Raw genomic sequence first — 19634 nt, 5'->3', positions numbered from 1 at the left:
AATGAATAAGCATATTGGTTTTCCACAGATGGATGACTTCATATTTGCTGCTGAATGCTTTAATTCTTTTGATATATGATAATAAACGAGTAATGGTGCTATTTGTGTTATCTAATATAAAATATTTAGTAAACCTGCATCATGGTTAATCAATTATGCCATAGTATCATTTGTTTGAAAATAGTAATTATATCCGGAAGATTAGTGCCTGATGTCAATACCCTAATACTTGGGGACTATTTGATTGTTATAACTGAGTTATCAGACAATTTACACATTAAACAAGAGATTCAGAAGTAGGCATTATTATGTAATTATGTAAGTGTACAGAAGGAAGGACAGAAATAAGCCACCTTATAAACCCCCTTAAATATATAAGGAGCATTTTACCTTTACCATGCTGAATATCTTAAATGGACTTGTCCATGATTCAATTTTGACAAAGCCATTCATCATTAAAGAGAAAATTTCAAAATATATTGACTGAATAGAATAGTGAACAGTGCAGACCTTGATCTGTGCCAGTTAATCTTGCTCTGCACTGTTTGCATAAGTAAATTAATTGTCACCATGCAGCAGGCAAGGTGTTAAAAAATGACAATGACAATTCTTTCATTCCATGTATAGGCTGATTACTGAATAGGAGGAGAAATTGCTATAAAAAAGAATTAAATATTTCTCTCTGTATTTAATCTCATTGAGTAACAGCCTGATCAAATGAGATCATTTTCAGATGAGAAAAAAATGGAGTAGGGATTTCAATCACGATAATAATGTTATGGCACCTTGCCAACTTTCTATTTTAATATTAAAGGAAGACCTGTGATACTTCTCTGCAATTCTTCATTGGTGGTTCTTTTGGAAGCTATGGATATATATTTCTCACCATCAAGAGTACATATTTGGTAAGATAGGTTTGAATTGGCTTCATTTGAAATTTTATGAATGACCCAAATTTAATTCTGTTTTCAGATTAATCCCCCAATACTGGCACAGTATGGCAGCAATGATTTACCTTGTATGCCGGAACCAGAGGGATCTATTCTCAAAAATCATCTCAAACAGGTAATTTAAAATCAATCTAGCCTCAAACTTTTCCTTTTTAATCATATTTATAACTTATAATGATATAGGTGGAATAACTTCCAGACAGATTGTACATAGCAATTTAAAGTGGTGATGGTTCCAAAATTATAACGCTAAACCTGTCACCCTGTGGAATTACGAAATCTTCTATTGCTGTAGGCATTCCAACCATGTTACTTGAGGTTTTACCCTGTTTTTGGCATTACTGGTATATAATGTACAGATTAGGGAGGAAGACATGGGACGCTCCAGCTTCAAAACTTCACTTGTGTTTTATGACTTCAAGTTCAATCAAATGCAAATTGTTTAGAAATAATTATTATTTTTATAGTATGAAAAAGTTATGTGCATTATTGATTTATTTCAACCATATCTTTAATAATTAGAAGTACTTTACAGATAACATATTTAAAGCCAAATCTATAATGCCCATCATTGTCCTTTGTATTTGACTATTGGCATCAACAAAGTTTTGATTCCAAGAATTTATGAAATCAGTAACATAATTTATGAAATAATAAATTGCAGGCACTAACAAGCATGAGTATGACACCACAACCAATAAAGAATTTAGATGCTCTTGCTCAAAATCCTGAGATGTGGAAACGGCGGGAAAGTTTTTCGTCCATGACAGGGTTCAATCCTTTAATTTACGGCAATGATGTAGATTCTGTTGATGTTGCTACTCGAGTTGCCATGGTAATATATTACTGATACTGTTTGTTGTAAACCAAATGTTCTTATTAATTCTGTGCTGATTGTCATGATGATGATTACTGTGTAAAAGTTTTTTTTAATTAATATGATGTGACATTTCACATTTATAAAGATTGTGTATGTCAAGGTCTGACTGCATTGTATTTTCATTGCTTTTTTACAGATTTGAAGTTATTATTTTATACATCAAATCTTAGATCTTTATAGAAAAAAATCTGAAGCCTTTGGTCATTCATAATTATAAATATTGAGATTTATTTGTAGAAATTTGGCTGCGAAATATGGTACACTTTTGCTGAATTTGCTAAGCTACATTTTTTTCAGCTTTATACATAAGAGCTTTGCACATTACACCTTTACAACTATTTGAAAAGAAAATGCATGAACTAAAGATGTTGGCAAGTTTTAAATAAAGTTTTATATTTCTAAACCTTTCTCATTACTGCTGTCAGATGTTGAAATCTAAAGAACAACTAGTGTGTGCTCTAATTTTGCTGGATAATTTTCCATGAAGCCTATAATATTTCTAGTTAATTGTTCAATTTAAGGGAGAGTTTTCAATCTGTATTGGCAGCAAACTTGATGGAAAGGGTGAAAGTTTTATAAAGAAAATTGGCAAAACTGTGATTGAGTGCACAGGTTTCTGCGTTATTGAGTTTTCTTAAATCAACGCAGGCTTTCTTTGTATTAAAAAAAATAAAAACAGTTTTGCACAATTATTTCAAATTAGCAAGAGGAAATTTCAAGTCCTTGGTGAAATATTGCAATTTATTCAATGCAAGTGACATGTGCTTTCCAATTACTACCTCAGGCTTCTTAATTGGAAAAATGATTTTTGCTTGTTCACGTTTTGGGGTTTCAAATAATGCCTGCACAGTATTTGGCTTATAATTAGCATTCTTGAAAGAGGAAGACTAAAAAATCTCCATCATACCTTCCTGAAATACTTTTTCAAGCAGAGTTAGCCATTTGGACGGAACCCAGGCAACAAGTGTTTAGCAAGTTGACTACCTCTAATAAATTTAATGTATTAAATACCTTAGGATGCTAGTGAAGTGATTGTACTTACAGTTTTTCTTTCATAAAGGCATTTTTACATTTACCTCACCCAATGACATTATTTTTCAGGTAATTTTATTTTGCATGGGAAAGAAAAAATATTTGTCATTTAACATCTTTCAAGTGCATGTACTAAGAGGAACAGGAAGGGACAAAGTTTAAAGTTAATTTCTTCTGGGATAATTAGGGATGAATACATATGAACATTTTGTTTAATTGTTTACAGGTGAGATTCTTCAACTCAGCAAATACATTAGGTAACTTTTCTGAGCATACAAGGACACTCAGACTGTATCCCAGACCTGTTGTAGCATTCCAGCTGTATAGTTTCCTAAAATCTAGACCAGTCAAGACACATTTTACCCATAGATTGGCTAAAACTCAGGTAAGACGGATGTATGCTATTTGTAATAATGGTTACAATATGTAAGTTGAAGTGTTGCTCTTACAAAAATAGGGGATATAATCTCTTACCTAGAATATTTCAACCCATTTCATGCTTAATACCATTTATGGACTTGTCCATCAAGCCATCATTTATTCGTATGGAAATATTCAAACAAGTACTGACTGAATAAAAACAGTGCTGACCATGATCAGATGGCCTGGATGTGCAAGGGGGTCTCGGTCTGCACTGGTTGAAAGGGTAGTTCTTTTACCACTAGCAAGCAGGGATTTCACGTTAAGATGAACTAAGTGTGGCTGATTTGTTTTATAAATAAATCTCTTGTATTTAAAATGGCTCCAACAGTTCAAACTACTATCAGTGAGCTTTATTAATAGGGCACAAAATGTAACATTGCTTTTCATTGAATAATTGTGATGTAGTATATAAAATCTATGTACTTGGCTAAAGAAATTTTCTCTTTTTTTTTTCTTCAAATAAAGTAATTCTGTATTAAAAATTATTTATAAAAATCACTGATATGTTATATAGCCATGCATAAATGGTTGTTTGCAATATAACCTGAGCGGCTTTAAGCTTACAACCATTCATACCGAGCCATATAAACCTGTCAGGCATCCTTATAACTAATAGTATATCAAATTTACAAGCATTTTATAATCATTATTGTTTTGAAAAGAAATTTCCCCTGCTTTTACATCAGTTTTTGTTATGTTGTTTATATAAATGGTATAAAAGTCAAGGTTTTGTTTGGTGCACCCTCTTTTGGTTTCAGTTCAGAGAAAATTAATCTGTGGTCAACTACTGTCTGTCAAGGATGTGTTTGTATTTTTATTCTTTTAGAAAGCAAATTCTAAATTTCCATTAATAGTTCAGGTTGCAATGTAATTCAGTCTTTACTTGTCAAGAATTGATACTTAATCTCTATTTTATGACAGATATTGAGAATATTTGCATTATCCAGAGATCATCATTTCAACCAGTACTTTAAGCTTTTACAATAATCAACCTTCAATTTGCATAATGCCTTGTCAACTATTTGTATAGAAAAGTCATAAAATGATACTTGTTTTCAGATGAATAATCACCATCATATTAGAGATTTATACATGTGTATTGCGTTCATGCTACATTTGAGACATCCATACAATTTCTTGAGACTTTCCAAACAAAATGATTTCTCATGTATATTTTCCTTTCACTGTTGTTAAAAGAATCTATTTAGGAAATAGATATAAATTTTGTGTGTACTGTTGTAGAATAATTTGAGTTCAAATACCCAGGAATATAATCACAAAGGTTGATAGGCATGAGTGATTAATTACAAAGCATTTAAACGCAATATTAATATACTATAATGCAAGAAAAATTAATATATTAACGCAATATTAATATACTATAATGCATGAAAAATTAATAATGAATGATTAATTACAAAGCATTTAAACGCAATATTAATATACTATAATGCATGAAAAATTAATATATTAACGCAATATTAATATACTATAATGCATGAAAAATTAATAATGAATGATTAATTACAAAGCATTTAAACGCAATATTAATATACTATAATGCATGAAAAATTAATATATTAACGCAATATTAATATACTATAATGCATGAAAAATTAATATATTAACGCAATATTAATATACTATAATGCATGAAAAATTAATATCTGTTTCCATTCTAACATACTAATTAGATAAAGAATTGATAAAAACATGTTCAACTATGTTGAGCGTACAAGTAATTTTCCTGACACCATTTGGTTTATTGATGTCATATATGACATGTAAGCATTTATATGCTTTGCATATATTTTGTAATAATGCAATTGATTGGCCTATCTTCTGTTTGATAGGGGTAAAGTGTGACAGTTTTGCACATTTTGTGATATTGATTTTCATTGGATACAATTTAATGTGATGTTACACTGCTGTTTGTTCTATTATCCTGTTCTTACAGATCGGGTTATTTAAGCTTTCAACAGTTCATACTTGACCATATTAACTGGTCATATAACCTGGCCATATAACTGGTAAATGAAGGGTAATGTGTACAGCTTAATTCAGTCTAGTCATAACGTCTTTAATTATGAAAATGCTGAATAATATAAACATTATCATTACAGGCAACGGAATATTTTGGAGAATGGTCACTATGTCCACAGAATGTTGCATTTCTACGGGTACAAACATCTGTGTTTGATCCACTCCTAATAGGGGACAAGGCCAAATGGTACGCCAATCAGTTACAGCCAATAACATTTCGTGTTTATGATGAGGCATCATCACTTGGTGCAGCACTGAGTTCAGCAACAGAGGTTGTTAGTGATGATTATCCTACAGGTAAATAAAAAAAACAAAAACAATACTGCATGAAAATTTTGTGAAAAATGTGGCAATCTAGTTAAGAGACTGTTTCAATGAAAGCTTGAAAGTAATCTGAGACTTTTGGAATAAAGCATAGAATAAAGTTGTCTATAAAACAATATAACAAAATTTTAGATAAAGCTAAAATTCAAAGGTATCTCAATATTTAAGCTTTTTTGATAACAATTATGTTGTCAAGTGGCCAGACTGATAGCCAAAAGGTGGTCCAAACTATTTAAAGACAGCTAATTATTGAATAAAAAGTGATAATTAGTTATTTGAAACTTGTTTTATATGAATTTTGCCAAGAAATTCATGGTAATTGTTTTACAGTAACTTTACAAAAGACAGCATTTAAATTATGTTTTAAATGAATTTTGCAGATGAAAGTGACAGTGAAAGTTTAAACCATATTTTACAGATTTTGCAGATGAATATGTAATAACCATATTTAAATGAATTTAGCAGATGAAAGTGGTAGTGACATTGATATTTTAAACCATATTTTACATGAATTTAGCAGATGAAAGTGGTGATGAAAGTGATAGTTTAATACATATTTTACATGAATTTTTCAGATGAAAGTGGTAGTGACAGTGATGGAGCTGAATCAACATCATCTTCCTACTCTTCCCTCAGTGACTTTGTTACTGACATGGTGAATAGTGAAATAGATGGAGATACACCATGTAAGATTTTCCTGTTTCATAAAGTACCTATGGTTAAGATAACATGATCAGGCTGTCATTACAGATTGATTTTGTTTAAAATGCAGTGCTATTTTTATGTGGATCAATCAGGATATTCACCTAACAATGAACAGTCAAATTTAAAATAAAGTAAATTATTTTTTTCACTTGTTAAGATCAAAAGATATTCTATTTTTCAAACATTTGCGGTGGTGTGGTACAGATTGTTACCCTTGAAATTTTTTCATAATCATTTGTATAATTTCAGCATTTCTGCCAGAGAATCAAGTTTTAGCAGTAGATGAATCGAAAGTGTACAACCCACCAGACAGATTACAGTTACCTGATTCATCATTACCAATGAGTGACTCCGCCCACTCACAGAATGACAGTGAAGATGATGATGGAGGGGATTCATCCGATAGTTCGTACTCCAGTAGTCCGAGATATGCCCCGGAACCTGACTCCTTAGCTGTATCTAATCCTAATATACAGGAAATGGTAAATAACTCAGTTGCTATTATCATTAGTTAAATGAGTTAGTGACGGGATATATTGCAGAATATACCCTGAGTAAGATAAAATATGACACAAGGGGTTAGCTTAAAGAAATAAACTTAACTGACATGCAGTGGCCTGAAAATTGAAAAGAGGTAGTGGGTATTTTAGTAATTATGTGTGGCCTTAAAATAAAATAAAGGCAGGTGGTATTCTAGTTTATATGTGTAGCTTGAAAATTAAATCAATAATGAATATTGTTGTACTTTTTTTATGTATTCTTAGCATAATACCATAACTACACCTCAACATATAAGAAATACATATAAAACACTGTTTTGATTACCATTTTAGTATAGTGTATGAAAGTCAACTGCCACAATGTCTATATTTTCAACTAATTAGCACAGTAAGACACCCTTTAGATAACAGATATTATGGTTGCTTAGAGGTGTTGCTTTACTTTTTACATTATTTAAAACGGGGTTTACTCTGAAAATAGGCAAACAAATTCATTAAATTAATTATTTCAGATATTTCATTTTCTTAGGGTATATAGTTTGTGGCTAATGTTATTACTGGAATGATTTTATCAGGAAGGCATTATTTAAAACTGTTTGATAAAAACATTACAGAAATACATTAATGTCTTAAAACATATTCAGTCTCTCCTAGATGAATTGTCCCGTAACAATTATTATGAAGTATAACATAATTACTACAAGTATGAAAACTAGAGTTCTCATCAAATGATGTTATATAAAGGTTGATTTTGCTCTCTCTAAACTTGTTTATGCTCTTTCTCTGATAGATATTGCCTGCTTCCTGTGCATTAGTTTTATATAGTCTGTAAATGATGAAAGATCTATTGATATCTTGTTATAAAATTGTGCTGAATCAGCATTTGTAATACAGAATGCCAGAGCATTGAATACCAGCAAGGTAAGCTCATTAAAGGAAAGCATTCGATATACTGATCTGGTTCTTTTGAGTGCGAAACTTTTGATGTTTGGTGTAGCAGAAGAGTTTAGCGTGTGACTATTTGGGTATAAGGTGATATCTCTATGGCAATTTTGTCCTATATTTATGATTATGAAGATGAAAAAACTGACATGGGCAAGATGTTGCTGCTAACTCTGTTTAAGTTTCTAAAACATTTCTTAATAATAGTAACTTGTTTAATCAGAATGTTTTATTTTTTAGGAACCATCAAAAGAGTTCAGATATGATTCAGGAAATATCACCCCAACTGGCAGACACAGAATTATAAGGTAAATATTTTTCATTTGATTTAAAATTTTGTGTTCATTTTGACAATCTCTTAAGTTAAAGATTACACTTTAGAAAAATAAGTTTGGCCTTTGTGCAGTTAGTTGATAACTTAAAGGCTGATAATAATAATAAAGACTTTATTTAAAGAGGCAACACTGTTGGACCTGTAGTAACCAGTTGAGCTTATTTGTTTACAGTCGTCAGGACAGTAGTGGGTCAGGCAGTCCCCCACCCCCAGGTCGATCAAGACCTCCATTACAACCTCTCAACAAGAGCATAAATTCTGCATTTGAATCTTACGAGAAACCACCCAGTCCTAGAGACAAAGTTCCTCCAAGTCCTAGGGAAAGGTTGCCTTCTGGTTCAAGTCATAGGTGAGAATATTGTGTTCATGAATATTATACAGTAACACAAATTTTTATATATTTTATCTGATTTCATTTTGAGTTTTGTACTTCCAATTAAAAATAACCCTTTTCATGTTTTGTATTTAAAGGGTGCCAACAAGCCCTAGACCTCCATTAAGTCCAAGAGATCGAACCCCAGGAAGCCCTAGAGACTTAAATCCTCCAAGTCCAAGATTCCCAAGGGTGCCACCTCCCAGTCCAAACATGGGTCGAGAGAGGTTTGGATCTCAGGGTAGCCAAGGAAGTCAGGACAGTGGTAAAGGTGGACCAACTGTACCTAGATCATTGAGCATGCTACATCCAAACAAAAATGGAACAAAGGTAATATACTCCAATATCTAGACTGATAAGGTAGAATACTCTATTATCAAGACTGTTGCCCATCAGGTTTTTGCTATATTGAACACATTGTTATATTGTTTAGGTTTGTAAAATTTCAACTGAGGAAGTTACAAGGATGCTTGTCCATAGCTTTTGGATGAGGTGAAATACTCTCTTCAGTCGTGATAGTTAAACATTACCATAGAAACTTTTATAAAGTTGTTTGTTTCCTTACACTCATATGTTTAAATTTAATGGCAATGATAAGTTTTTGAAAAAAATTTAAATGTCTCAAAGACTATTCCTTTGGTAAATTATATTAAGAAAATTTGAATTAGTTAGTTTTAGGTATAATTGTAATTAATGAGGAATAAATATGTAAAATATAAACACATTTAGTATTAGTACAACAATACTTCTCAAATTTTCAACAACAAAAAAATGAATTAATTGATTTCAGGTAAAATAATAATGAGGAATTATTTGGCACTTTATATAAAAATTACTCTGAGTAAAAGCGTACCAATACTGCTTTGAAATATTTAAAAGAATGAATTTCAGATTTAAAATATCATTAATTCTTAGTTCATATAGAGGTGTTCAACATTCAACATAAAAACATTTGTATTGATGGATATATCTACATAAATAAGAAGAGAAAATTTAGCTATCTGTAGAGTAGAAGCTGTTACCTGGATTACCTGTAATCAGCTGATGAATTATGTCAAGTAAACATGTGACCATGTGTCATCATAATGATGAAATGTTGATAAACAATATACAAATTGAATGTCAAGGGGAGATAATAGGACTCTTTTACCACTGTAATGATACATGGGATGTGAGCTTGCACATCAATTCAAATTTACAAAGCACTATACAGTCACTTTACATTCATATGCTTGATTAATTGATGTAGTTTGAATGTTTTTGTTCTAAATCTAAAATGGGAAGCATCCATTAAACAAAATATCCATCAAGACTTTACAAAACAAATCTATAGGTATGATACATATATGTAGGTCAGATTTAACTGCCATTTATAAAATCATTGGACACACATTGTTGTTGTTTCACAGTTATTGAAAATGTAACATCTGCAAATTGACCTTGGTATAACTGTTAATACTATAAGGTATTTTAAGACAACCTTGTAGCATACATATATATATATTCACTCACCTATATATTAACATTCTTTATTATTTTATATAATGTAGAATAAGGATAAAGATAAGAATTCATTTTGAAATTATTATTATTGTATTATTGTAAAGTTGATTTAAAAAAAATCAGAACTAATGGGGACTTTTATGCCTCGACTATTTTCCTATCATTATTGCGAGTATTTGCCTATCGTAATTGATATGTTAAAGATGATTAATGGTTAAATACTTTAGAAAATTAATTATAATGGTTGATGTTATAATTGATTATGAAAACATTGTAGTTTCAGTCAGTATTGTATATAATTTTCAGCCTTTAGATGGTACAGAGAACAGGCAGTCAGCCGGGTCTGAGCGAGGTGCGAGCCCTTCCTCTCTCATCTCAACTCTCAGTAGCGATTTGACAGATTTTGCTCACAATGCTAGCAGTACTTTTGCAGAGCTTTTTGGTAAGTATCTTTACATAGGGTGAGTTTAATACTACACTTTGATAACAAAATGGGCTTAAAGTACGAGAAACAATTGTTGTGATGTGTGGTCAATATTATATAGAGGATATTTGTTTGTTTTGCATGTAAGATTGAAATATAATTTCACTGAGTGAACACCAGATGCAATATTTTCATGAGTGGCGTAGCCACGAGTGAAAATATAATAGCTGGTGTTCACGAATGAAATATATTTCAATCTTATATGTAAAACAAATAAATTTTCTTTTTATTTCATGCTTTTTAAGTGATTTTAAGTATTTTTTTACTGACTTTGCCGCGTAACGTCGCGCATTCTCCTTTTTGACGTCATCACATCATGACGTCACATCATCAATTTTGAAATATAGTTCTGTTAAATTTCTCGAGCTTTGTTACATTTTAAACATGATGTATGGTGACATCGACTTTCTTTTCCTAAAGAAGCAAAATTTACGCATGATGGCATTTATTTTTGCCTGTTATTCCATTTAGTTATGATTTTCTTTTCATCCGCATTCAGATATAGTTCGGCTACAGTGAAAATTATATTTTATAAATTTCACTTGTGGTTTATCAGAATATAATCATCTGATATATTACAATAAAACACTGGAAAGCATGAAATAAATAAATATTACACTGGCTGCAGGTGAAGATAACAATATCCAGCTCAAGGGAAACTGTAAAGTGTGGTAACAAGGTTCTCCCAAGAGCCTGATATTCCTGTCTGTACAGGCAGTCAGTGTTTGATTATTTTTCTTGCATATATATATTTTTCATTGTTCGGAAGAAATAATAAAAAACTAATACTTTTATTTAGCCTATTGTATGAATTAACTACTTTATTAATGATGACCTAATGTCATCACTCAATGTAAGCGACTTATTTATAAAACGGTCTCACTCACACCAGGTGTGTGATGACAATTTCCAACACCTGTGCAAACATTGACACATCAAATTGATATGCAAGAAATATAGTTACATGTATGTGTATTCTTGATACAATTAAAATGATATCCCTGTTTAAATGGATCTATGCATGTTAGTGTTTTGTATTTATAAGATTTACCTCCCCTGCTGTAATGTATTGTTAATATTTTAGTATAAATGCTATATTGATAACTGTTATTATATGAAGAGTACTTTCAAGATATGGAAATTATATTGATTAAACCCTTACTGCTTTGAAAGTCAGCCAAGATAGCTTATAATAAATAAGAAGTAGTAACAATTCAGTGGATGACAGTTTACCTAGGCAGTTCATATAGTGTCACTGTGTGTAGCTATTCACAGTTGTCAGTTACTGGCAAAGCATAGAATAGAAAAAATACATGCCAGTATATATGCCAGAAATACTGTTTAAAATCAACACTGAATGGTTATGTATTGTATAAAGTACATAAATATTTTGATATATTGAAAGTATGTTAATAATAATGATATACAAGGTAAAGAAATGCATTATTCATTGATATAATTGCCACTCTTTGTTGTCAACAGAGTTATTCGGTTATTATTAAACTTGATATATCACACTTTGTTTAAACACGGTCATTCATTTATTATTAAACTTTAAATATCACAATTTGTTTAAACAGGATTATCTAGTAACAAAGGTAATGTGCATTATAAACAAAATCAGCCTGCTCAGTTTACGGATTTAGACAATATAGATTCCATCAGTCTCTCATCTGAACATAAAATTTGAAAATCTGGAGAAAATGAAATGTCTGCAATTTGATATAGGGTTATTGTTATTGTCTCTGAAATTCATTAATTTAATTGTTTTCAGCATTAATTAGAGTGTTTTCCAGTATTAATTAAAGGGAATAATTACTTTTCTGTAAAAATAATAAATCTGAGTAGGAAGATTTTGTTCTATTAACATCACAGTGAGTACATGTAGTTGAAACTATTTTTTTTAGGAGTGAAAACTATGTTCATCTTTTCCCTGTCCTGAAATCTACATTCACTTTTAACTAAGATCCTTACAGCTATAACTTTTTTTCCTGTATTTTATTTAAGTAATAAAGATTTTTGACTGATTATATAGGCCAGTATGAATGGCTGAAAGCACCCCAAAAATAACCAGGTGAGGTTTTATAACAACAAGGCCAAATAACATGTCAAAAGTCTTTATAAATAATTTATAATACTGCACAATTTATTTCAATTTTGAAAAAATAAAAATTTATTCATAGAATCTACATCAACTTAAGATTATAAATACATGTATCTTGATTATCCAATGAAAATTGACGTTGTAAAATGTGCAGTAGTATAATAGTGTTTGTTTTATAAAATGTCATACTTTATTCCTATTGTAGAGAATGTCTTAACAAAACTCATCTTTTAACTTATTATTTTGTAGTTTTTATTGATTAAGAAACTCCCTTTGCTAGGGGTTTATGTTCTGTTAGGAATGTAAAATTCTTAGATTATTTAAAAAGTATAGAAGTATATGGAACTACCAAAGAGTCTGTGTTATGTCTAAACAAGAAAGAGGTGTCTGTGACAGAGTGGTTAATGTTGTTTACTTCAAACCTCTTGACTCTCACCACTGTTGGTTCGAGTTACACAAGCGTCTTTGGATGTTTTCATGAAGGAAAGATATACAGCAGCTTACAGAAAGTCTGTGGTTCTACTCAATTGGCCATTTATGCCTGAAATAACACAAAGAGGGGCACCTGAAGTCGTCGTTCACCAGTAAAGCTGGAAAGTTGACTTATGACCTATCGGTTATGACCTATGTTGGTTCAATGTTAAACCCAATCGGAAAAAAAAAATTGTCTAAACAATGCACAAAGTGGCTTGTGAAGTCATCCTTCATCAGTTATACTTGGAATTAGCCATATAACCTATATGGAGTTGGTGTAACTTGAAACGTACTCCCTATAACCCTATATGAAAAATAATCTGTTTGTCTAAAAGTAGCATAAGGTGTATATATGATTTTCCGCAGACTCTATATTTTGGAAGACAGGGATGTATAATAGATATGGTGAATTTTTAGCTCGACTTTTCTATGAAAAGGGGAGCTATCCTACTCGCCCACCTTGGTTAAGTTTTTCGTACCACCCCACTTTATTTCAGAAGTATTACAAGTATGGCTTTGAAACTTACCATACTTGTTCACCATCATAACCTCCATCTTACAGACAAGAGTACATAACTCTGTCAAGGTTTTTGACAGAATTATGGCCCTTTTTTGACTTAGAAAGTGTATTGAGCTTGGTTAAGTTTTTTGTACCACCTCACTTTATTTCAAAACCATTGGAGGTATTGCTTTGAAACTGACCATACTTGTTTACCATCACGACCTTCATCAACAGACAAGAGGACATAACTCTGTCAAGGTTTTTGACAGAATTATGCCCCTTTTTGACTTAGAAAATACATTGAATATGGGTAAAATCCACTTATTGCCTTAACCCTTTGAGATATTGCTTTGAAACTTTTAATGCTATTTCACATTCATTACCCCCATCTGTACGCAAGAGAAGGTAACTCTGTCAAGGATTTGTTTTAAAAATTAAGGCCTTTTATCGACTTAGAATCTTGGTTAAGTTTTTAGTACCAGTCCACTTTTTGACTGAACTGTTTGAGATATTAATTTGAAAGTTGGAATATGTCATTTACCAAGGTGTTCTGAGTGACGTAAAAATACCTTATTCTCTCAAAGTGGGTTTAATACTATTAAATTTATTTAAGGCTCAACTCAGTTTTTTTTTCTTTCTTACCAGCCCTCTTTTGACTTAAACATTTCAAACTTTGCTGCAGTGTTCAAGGGTATCACACAATTCAGTAAAATAATTCTTCACTAAATATCTTAATGCTCATGGCCATTGTTCACTTTAAAAATACAGAGATTCTTGTATTGCCTTTTACTGCAAAAACTTTTTTTATTGGCAAGCAATAAAAAAGTCGAGCGCGCTGTCTTACGGACAGCTCTTGTTATAACACTTCTCATAGACATGTGTTCAAATATTATACTACACTCTCCTTGTGTTCATTTGTAGATTTTGTCTGTAATTAAAAGACAAGAGTTAAATAGTATCTGATGAAATTTTATTTTTATGTTTATTTTGACATTGATATGAATTATTATGCATTTTACTGGACTAGATTAAGTACATGTTACTGTTTTCATTTTTTTTCCAGGTTCTAAAACAGGTACGAGCCCAGTTCCTATCACTAACCCTGGCCCTCAGCACCAGAAGCCTACACCTAAACCATTTGCTCCCCTAGGCAACCGAAAGGCTCTAGTCGAGAAGTCTGGTTTAGTGAAGCATGCCACTAACAGAAAACCAACTAGCAAAGAAAAACAGAAGGCAAATGAAACAAAAGGTTCTTCCAACAGGTAATTCTGTTAATAAGTCATAAATTTAAATATCAAAACATGAACAAGAAGTAGTAGTTATTTATTTAAATTTCAGCATAATGATGTCTTCACTCTTAGTGCAGCAACATGTTCTTGTTTTTATAAACAGAAATAGTCTAATAAGAATTTCTGATATGTTTTATTGAGTTTGATAACCTAAGACCAAGAAAATTAAGCAAAGGATGGCAGGTTTGACTTTTGATGTTATGAAATTATATATTCTAATCCTCAATTACGTAAAAATATGAACTCATGTATAGGTTTTATATAAAAAATATATAGGGGAATAAATCAGGACTTTCATTTTACTTCGACAATTATTATAGAGAAAATTGACTAAATGAAGTTCAACTCATAGAAGTTCTACTGTATTACAAAAAATAAAATGTTATTTTTCTCCAGCTTTTTAAATACTAGATATTTGGTATTTCTTAGTGATTTGTCTTAATTTATGTTTGTGAATGGAGAACATAAAGTAATCAATGTCTCATATATCTCAATTTAACATGGTTTGATATTTACTTTTCTCTTAAAATTACTGTAATTAAATCCAAGTACAGACAGTCAATGAACGGAAACTACTATAAAAAGATTATTTTGTGAAGCTTGCATAACAATTTTTTATTAGTCCCCTACCGGTTTACCGGAGGGGACTTTAGGTTTACCCTCCGTCCGTCTGTCTGTCCGTCCGTCCGTCTGTCCGTCCGTCAGTCCGTCCGTCCACAAAACTGGATCCCGCGATAACACAAAAAGTACTGAAAATATTTTAATGAAACTTGGTATATGGATAGATGGCAGTATGGAGATTATGCACGTCTTTTTCTTTTCTTCCTATGTTGAAAATTCTGGTTGCTATGGCAACAAATAGACTGAAAATATGGCAAATTTTACACATAACCTGGATCCCGCGATAACGCAAAAAGTACTGAAATTTTTTTTATGAAACTTGATATATGGATAGATGGCAGTATGGAGATTATGCACGTCTTTTTCTTTTTTTCCTATGCTGAAAATTCTGGTTGCTATGGCAACAAATAGACTGAAAATATGGCAGATTTTACTTATAACCTGGATCCAGTGATAACGCAAAAAGTATTGAAAATATTTTTATGAAACTTGACATATGGGTAGATGGCAGTATGGAAATTATGCACATCCTTTTCTTATCTTCCTGTGTTGAAAATTCTGGTTGCTATGGCAACAAATAGACTGAATTTCAAGATTTCTGATTCTAGTTTTTAAGTTTTTTCACTATAAGTTCTTTATTTCTTAAGATATTTTCTTCAAACTTTAAAAATAAGTTGCTAGTCATCAACCACATCATATGTGACAAAGTTTACAACTCTAGCACAAAATTTATCAAAATTACCTCCCTTGAACTTAAAATTTTCATGAAAAAAAAAAATTGTTTTTTTTTTAATAACTTCTTTTTTTCTGAACGTATCTACTTCAAACTTCATATAAAGTTTCTTATTATCACTCAACATTTGTGAGTGTTCAATACTCTAGCAAGACTATTTCCAGAATTATGCCCCTTTTGAACTTAGACTTTTTTTTGAGAAATTGGTAATTTTTACTCCAACTTCTTCAATCATGATAGAATTTTCTTCAAACTCCCACATCATTATAATATGACAAGGTTTATAAATCTAGCATCCATATTTCCAGAATTATCTCCTCCTTAAACTTTTAATTTTTCCTATTTGTTCTTTTAACTTTCATTTACTTCAATTTCAAAATAAATATTCAATATTCATACCTTCATTACTAATTGTTCTTTGTTACAATCACATCATGTATGACATCGTTATCTCCTTTTTTTTAAATTTTGCTTTTAAAATGTTATATTTTGATAACAGGGATGTTTAAAAAATAACTTTAGACTGTCCTTTAGTCCGTCTGTCTGTCTGTTCACTGTGATCACTTTTAAAGAACTTTTTCAACAAATTTACTTAAAATAGAAACATAAGTGAATGGCCAATGGCCCTTCAGAATGTTGCTTGGGCTCTTACCGGTAGGGGACTTATGGATTGCTTGCAATACTATGATAATTGCTTGTTTATATTCTACTAACCCAGTTTTTATCTAAATCAAACATGTTCTGAATTTCTGGTATAAATGGCATTTCTATAATCTTCAGATTCTTAGAATAATGAAGAATTACATAAAAAAAGAAAAAAAAAAAAGGAAAGAAGAATAATATAATAACATGGCATTCCCATGCTAAAAAATAGCAGTAAATGATATCATAATATTGAAGGCTTAATATCTGATGTTTAAACAAAATATATTGATTTACAGTGCTTAATATCTTAAATGGACTCATCCTTTTTTCAATCAGGACAAAACCATTCATCATATATAAGGAAAATTAAAAAAATATGTATACACTAACTAGCCAACATCAGTGCATGAATGTGTTGACTGATCTTGGTCTGCATTGGTCACATGGGTAGAATCAGTTGCTGCTAGCAGACTAAGGGTTAATGTTGTTATTGATGCTATTAAGAAGGCAATATTTAGTACTTTATTTAACATGCATGACATTAAGGAAAATAAAGATTAAAAAATAGCTGTAAAGATAGTAATGGCTTGAGTATTTGACATTGTGCATTCATTATAACAATTTGATGGAAAAATCATTTTGAAGGTAATTGACAGATGAAGTAGAAATTCACGATACTAGAAAAATAATACTTATTTTATTTCAAGACCGGCTTAAGCAACATTTTCAATTTTGTTGTTTCAGGCATTCTTTAAGGATTCCATTTTTCTTGTTTTCAAAATAAGGTTGAGGTTTCTAAAACAAATTTTGATTGAATAAGTGGTTTCTTAATTGATTTAAAGTATTTTCAAGTCTCTTATTTGTCAAATGGGAAAGGGCCATAAAGCTATGATTAAAATCTAAAGTGGGAAAAGTTTTTTCATAATGTACATATATAACACTGTAAGAATTTTATGGTATTTGTTTACAGTGAGAATCAGCAGTTTTTGAAGGAAGTGGTGAGCAGTGTTCAAGAAGGTCAGGGAATAAGCTGGTTAAAGATGGGCAGGGTGAAGAAACTATTAGAAGATGAGAACTATCGTAACTTCATGATCAGTAGATTAAATAAAAATCTAGACAAGAAACTCAATGATGATGATGTACATATAGAAGATGTGGTAGGTGTTTCATAGTCTTTGGTTCTATTGAATATTGATGACTTGTTTAATTGCTTTGTGGTTTAAGTTGATGTCAAAAGGGATATCTGTTGTTGTTTAGTTTGTGTATCTGATTCTAACTACAGTGGCTAACACATGTTAATATAATAATACGAACATTTAACATTATGATTGAGGTGTTATATTGACTAAGTTAGTATAATTAGATACCTGTTAGAAAGTATTAGAGTTGTCCCCACCAATTCATATGAATGCAAAGCTGCAACATTGTCCAGGATAATTACAGGGAGAACTTTGAAATTTTTTTTTTGGTCATCTGTCATTATAATTTTTGAAATTCTGTTTACCATTTACACTTAGTTGCTATAACATAACTTTCAAACATAAGGGGAATAACAACAACAACAACAGATAGTGTTAATTGTATTTGAATCATTATTAAAGGGTATAAAGCTATAATGTCTCTGTTACAAGGCACGCATGAAACAGAATAACATTTTCAAGCTGCTGTTTTAAGTAGGGTTTAAATCGCTTAGCAATGATTTTCATGCATGTTTCATTTACTCTTAAGTAAATATACAAACATATCTTTATCAAGTATTTGTTTCGTAATTCAAGCAGTAATTTTGTAAATGAATGACAGCAGATAAATAAATTTATTGTATTATACTTTTTAAGTTGTCTATATGACTTAATAATTACAATATTATTTAACCTTGTTTTCAGGCAATATCAAAAGCTGTGTACAAGGGTATGTTGTCATTGTTGAAGGCTTTTGTACATGGGTTAGAAACAACATTCCAGAACTATGGTATAGGTGGCATGGCCAGCGCCTTTATGGTGCTAGAAATAGCTCACACACATCACTGGGCACGTGAACACACAGGCAGTAATAAAAGTGACACTTCCTTAACACCTGAGGTAATAATTCATAAGATCTGGTTAATCAATATCTGCAAAGCTATGAATCGTTTGGAGACTGTTTCATGTCTTTTGCTGAAACTAATTCATTAAAATTTTGTAGTATTTGAAAGAGATTCTGAGAGTTGTGGTAAAATAATTTCTGCAAAGCTAGGATTTAATTCAAAGCTAGCTTGTGTCCTGTAATGTTCATAGACATATAGACTAGTTTCACTTCTTGAAACATTGAAACAAAGCAATTTTGAAAGTTTTTTGATTGAATCTTTTATTAGAGATGACAATATATTACATTGTTTGTATCTATAAAATCTATGGTTACACCAGATTAGGAGAGATATATAAACTTTATTTTAATACAAATGATAAAGGTTCAGGCCACAGACATGATATGAATGAAACAAAAATTATTTAGATAATTTGTACTAACATCGACTTAATTGCTGTGTGCTTAAATAGCATTATAAGATGTATTGCTGTGCATGTGAGTGGGGTGTGTTTTTATTTTGATGTTTTTATGATAAAAAACAGTGCATATATCATGACTTACTTTATACTCCAGTGCTAATGTAAGGCTTGTTTTTTTATATGAAATTCATGTATGTTACTTCTTTGATTTCAATAATTTAAAGTGTCTCAAAGAAATTACTTAGTTTGAATTTACTTTCAAAATATTATAATGTAATTTTCTAAATGAA

At 30.9% G+C, this 19634-nt stretch overlaps 1 protein-coding gene across 16 annotated transcripts in view; it reads left to right on the top strand.

The window, feature by feature from the left end:
* The window catches only part of LOC132717479 (MAP kinase-activating death domain protein-like), a gene marked incomplete at its 5' end in the record, with an annotated part of 63209 nt that overhangs the window by 21669 nt on the left and 21906 nt on the right, over positions 1–19634 (top strand). For 14 of the 16 annotated variants that reach the window (XR_009623964.1, XR_009623963.1, XM_060700954.1 and 11 more), the window contains 14 exon segments: positions 973–1065; positions 1615–1785; positions 3089–3247; positions 5409–5625; positions 6228–6338; positions 6607–6839; positions 8040–8107; positions 8306–8482; positions 8605–8836; positions 10316–10451; positions 12074–12091; positions 14637–14835; positions 17832–18018; positions 18745–18939. Coding sequence is in view for 14 of the 16 variants with exons in the window: in XM_060700954.1 (XP_060556937.1) it covers positions 973–1065; positions 1615–1785; positions 3089–3247; positions 5409–5625; positions 6228–6338; positions 6607–6839; positions 8040–8107; positions 8306–8482; positions 8605–8836; positions 10316–10451; positions 12074–12091; positions 14637–14835; positions 17832–18018; positions 18745–18939 (2196 nt within the window). 16 annotated transcript variants of the gene reach the window in all.

Source organism: Ruditapes philippinarum, unplaced genomic scaffold, assembly GCF_026571515.1.
Source record: "Ruditapes philippinarum isolate M1 unplaced genomic scaffold, ASM2657151v2 ctg2837_1_1_1_1, whole genome shotgun sequence".
NCBI classification, from domain to species: Eukaryota; Metazoa; Mollusca; class Bivalvia; order Venerida; family Veneridae; genus Ruditapes; species Ruditapes philippinarum.
The sequence above is the reverse complement of the archived record's forward strand: the minus strand, read 5'-3'. Positions and strand labels throughout refer to the sequence as shown.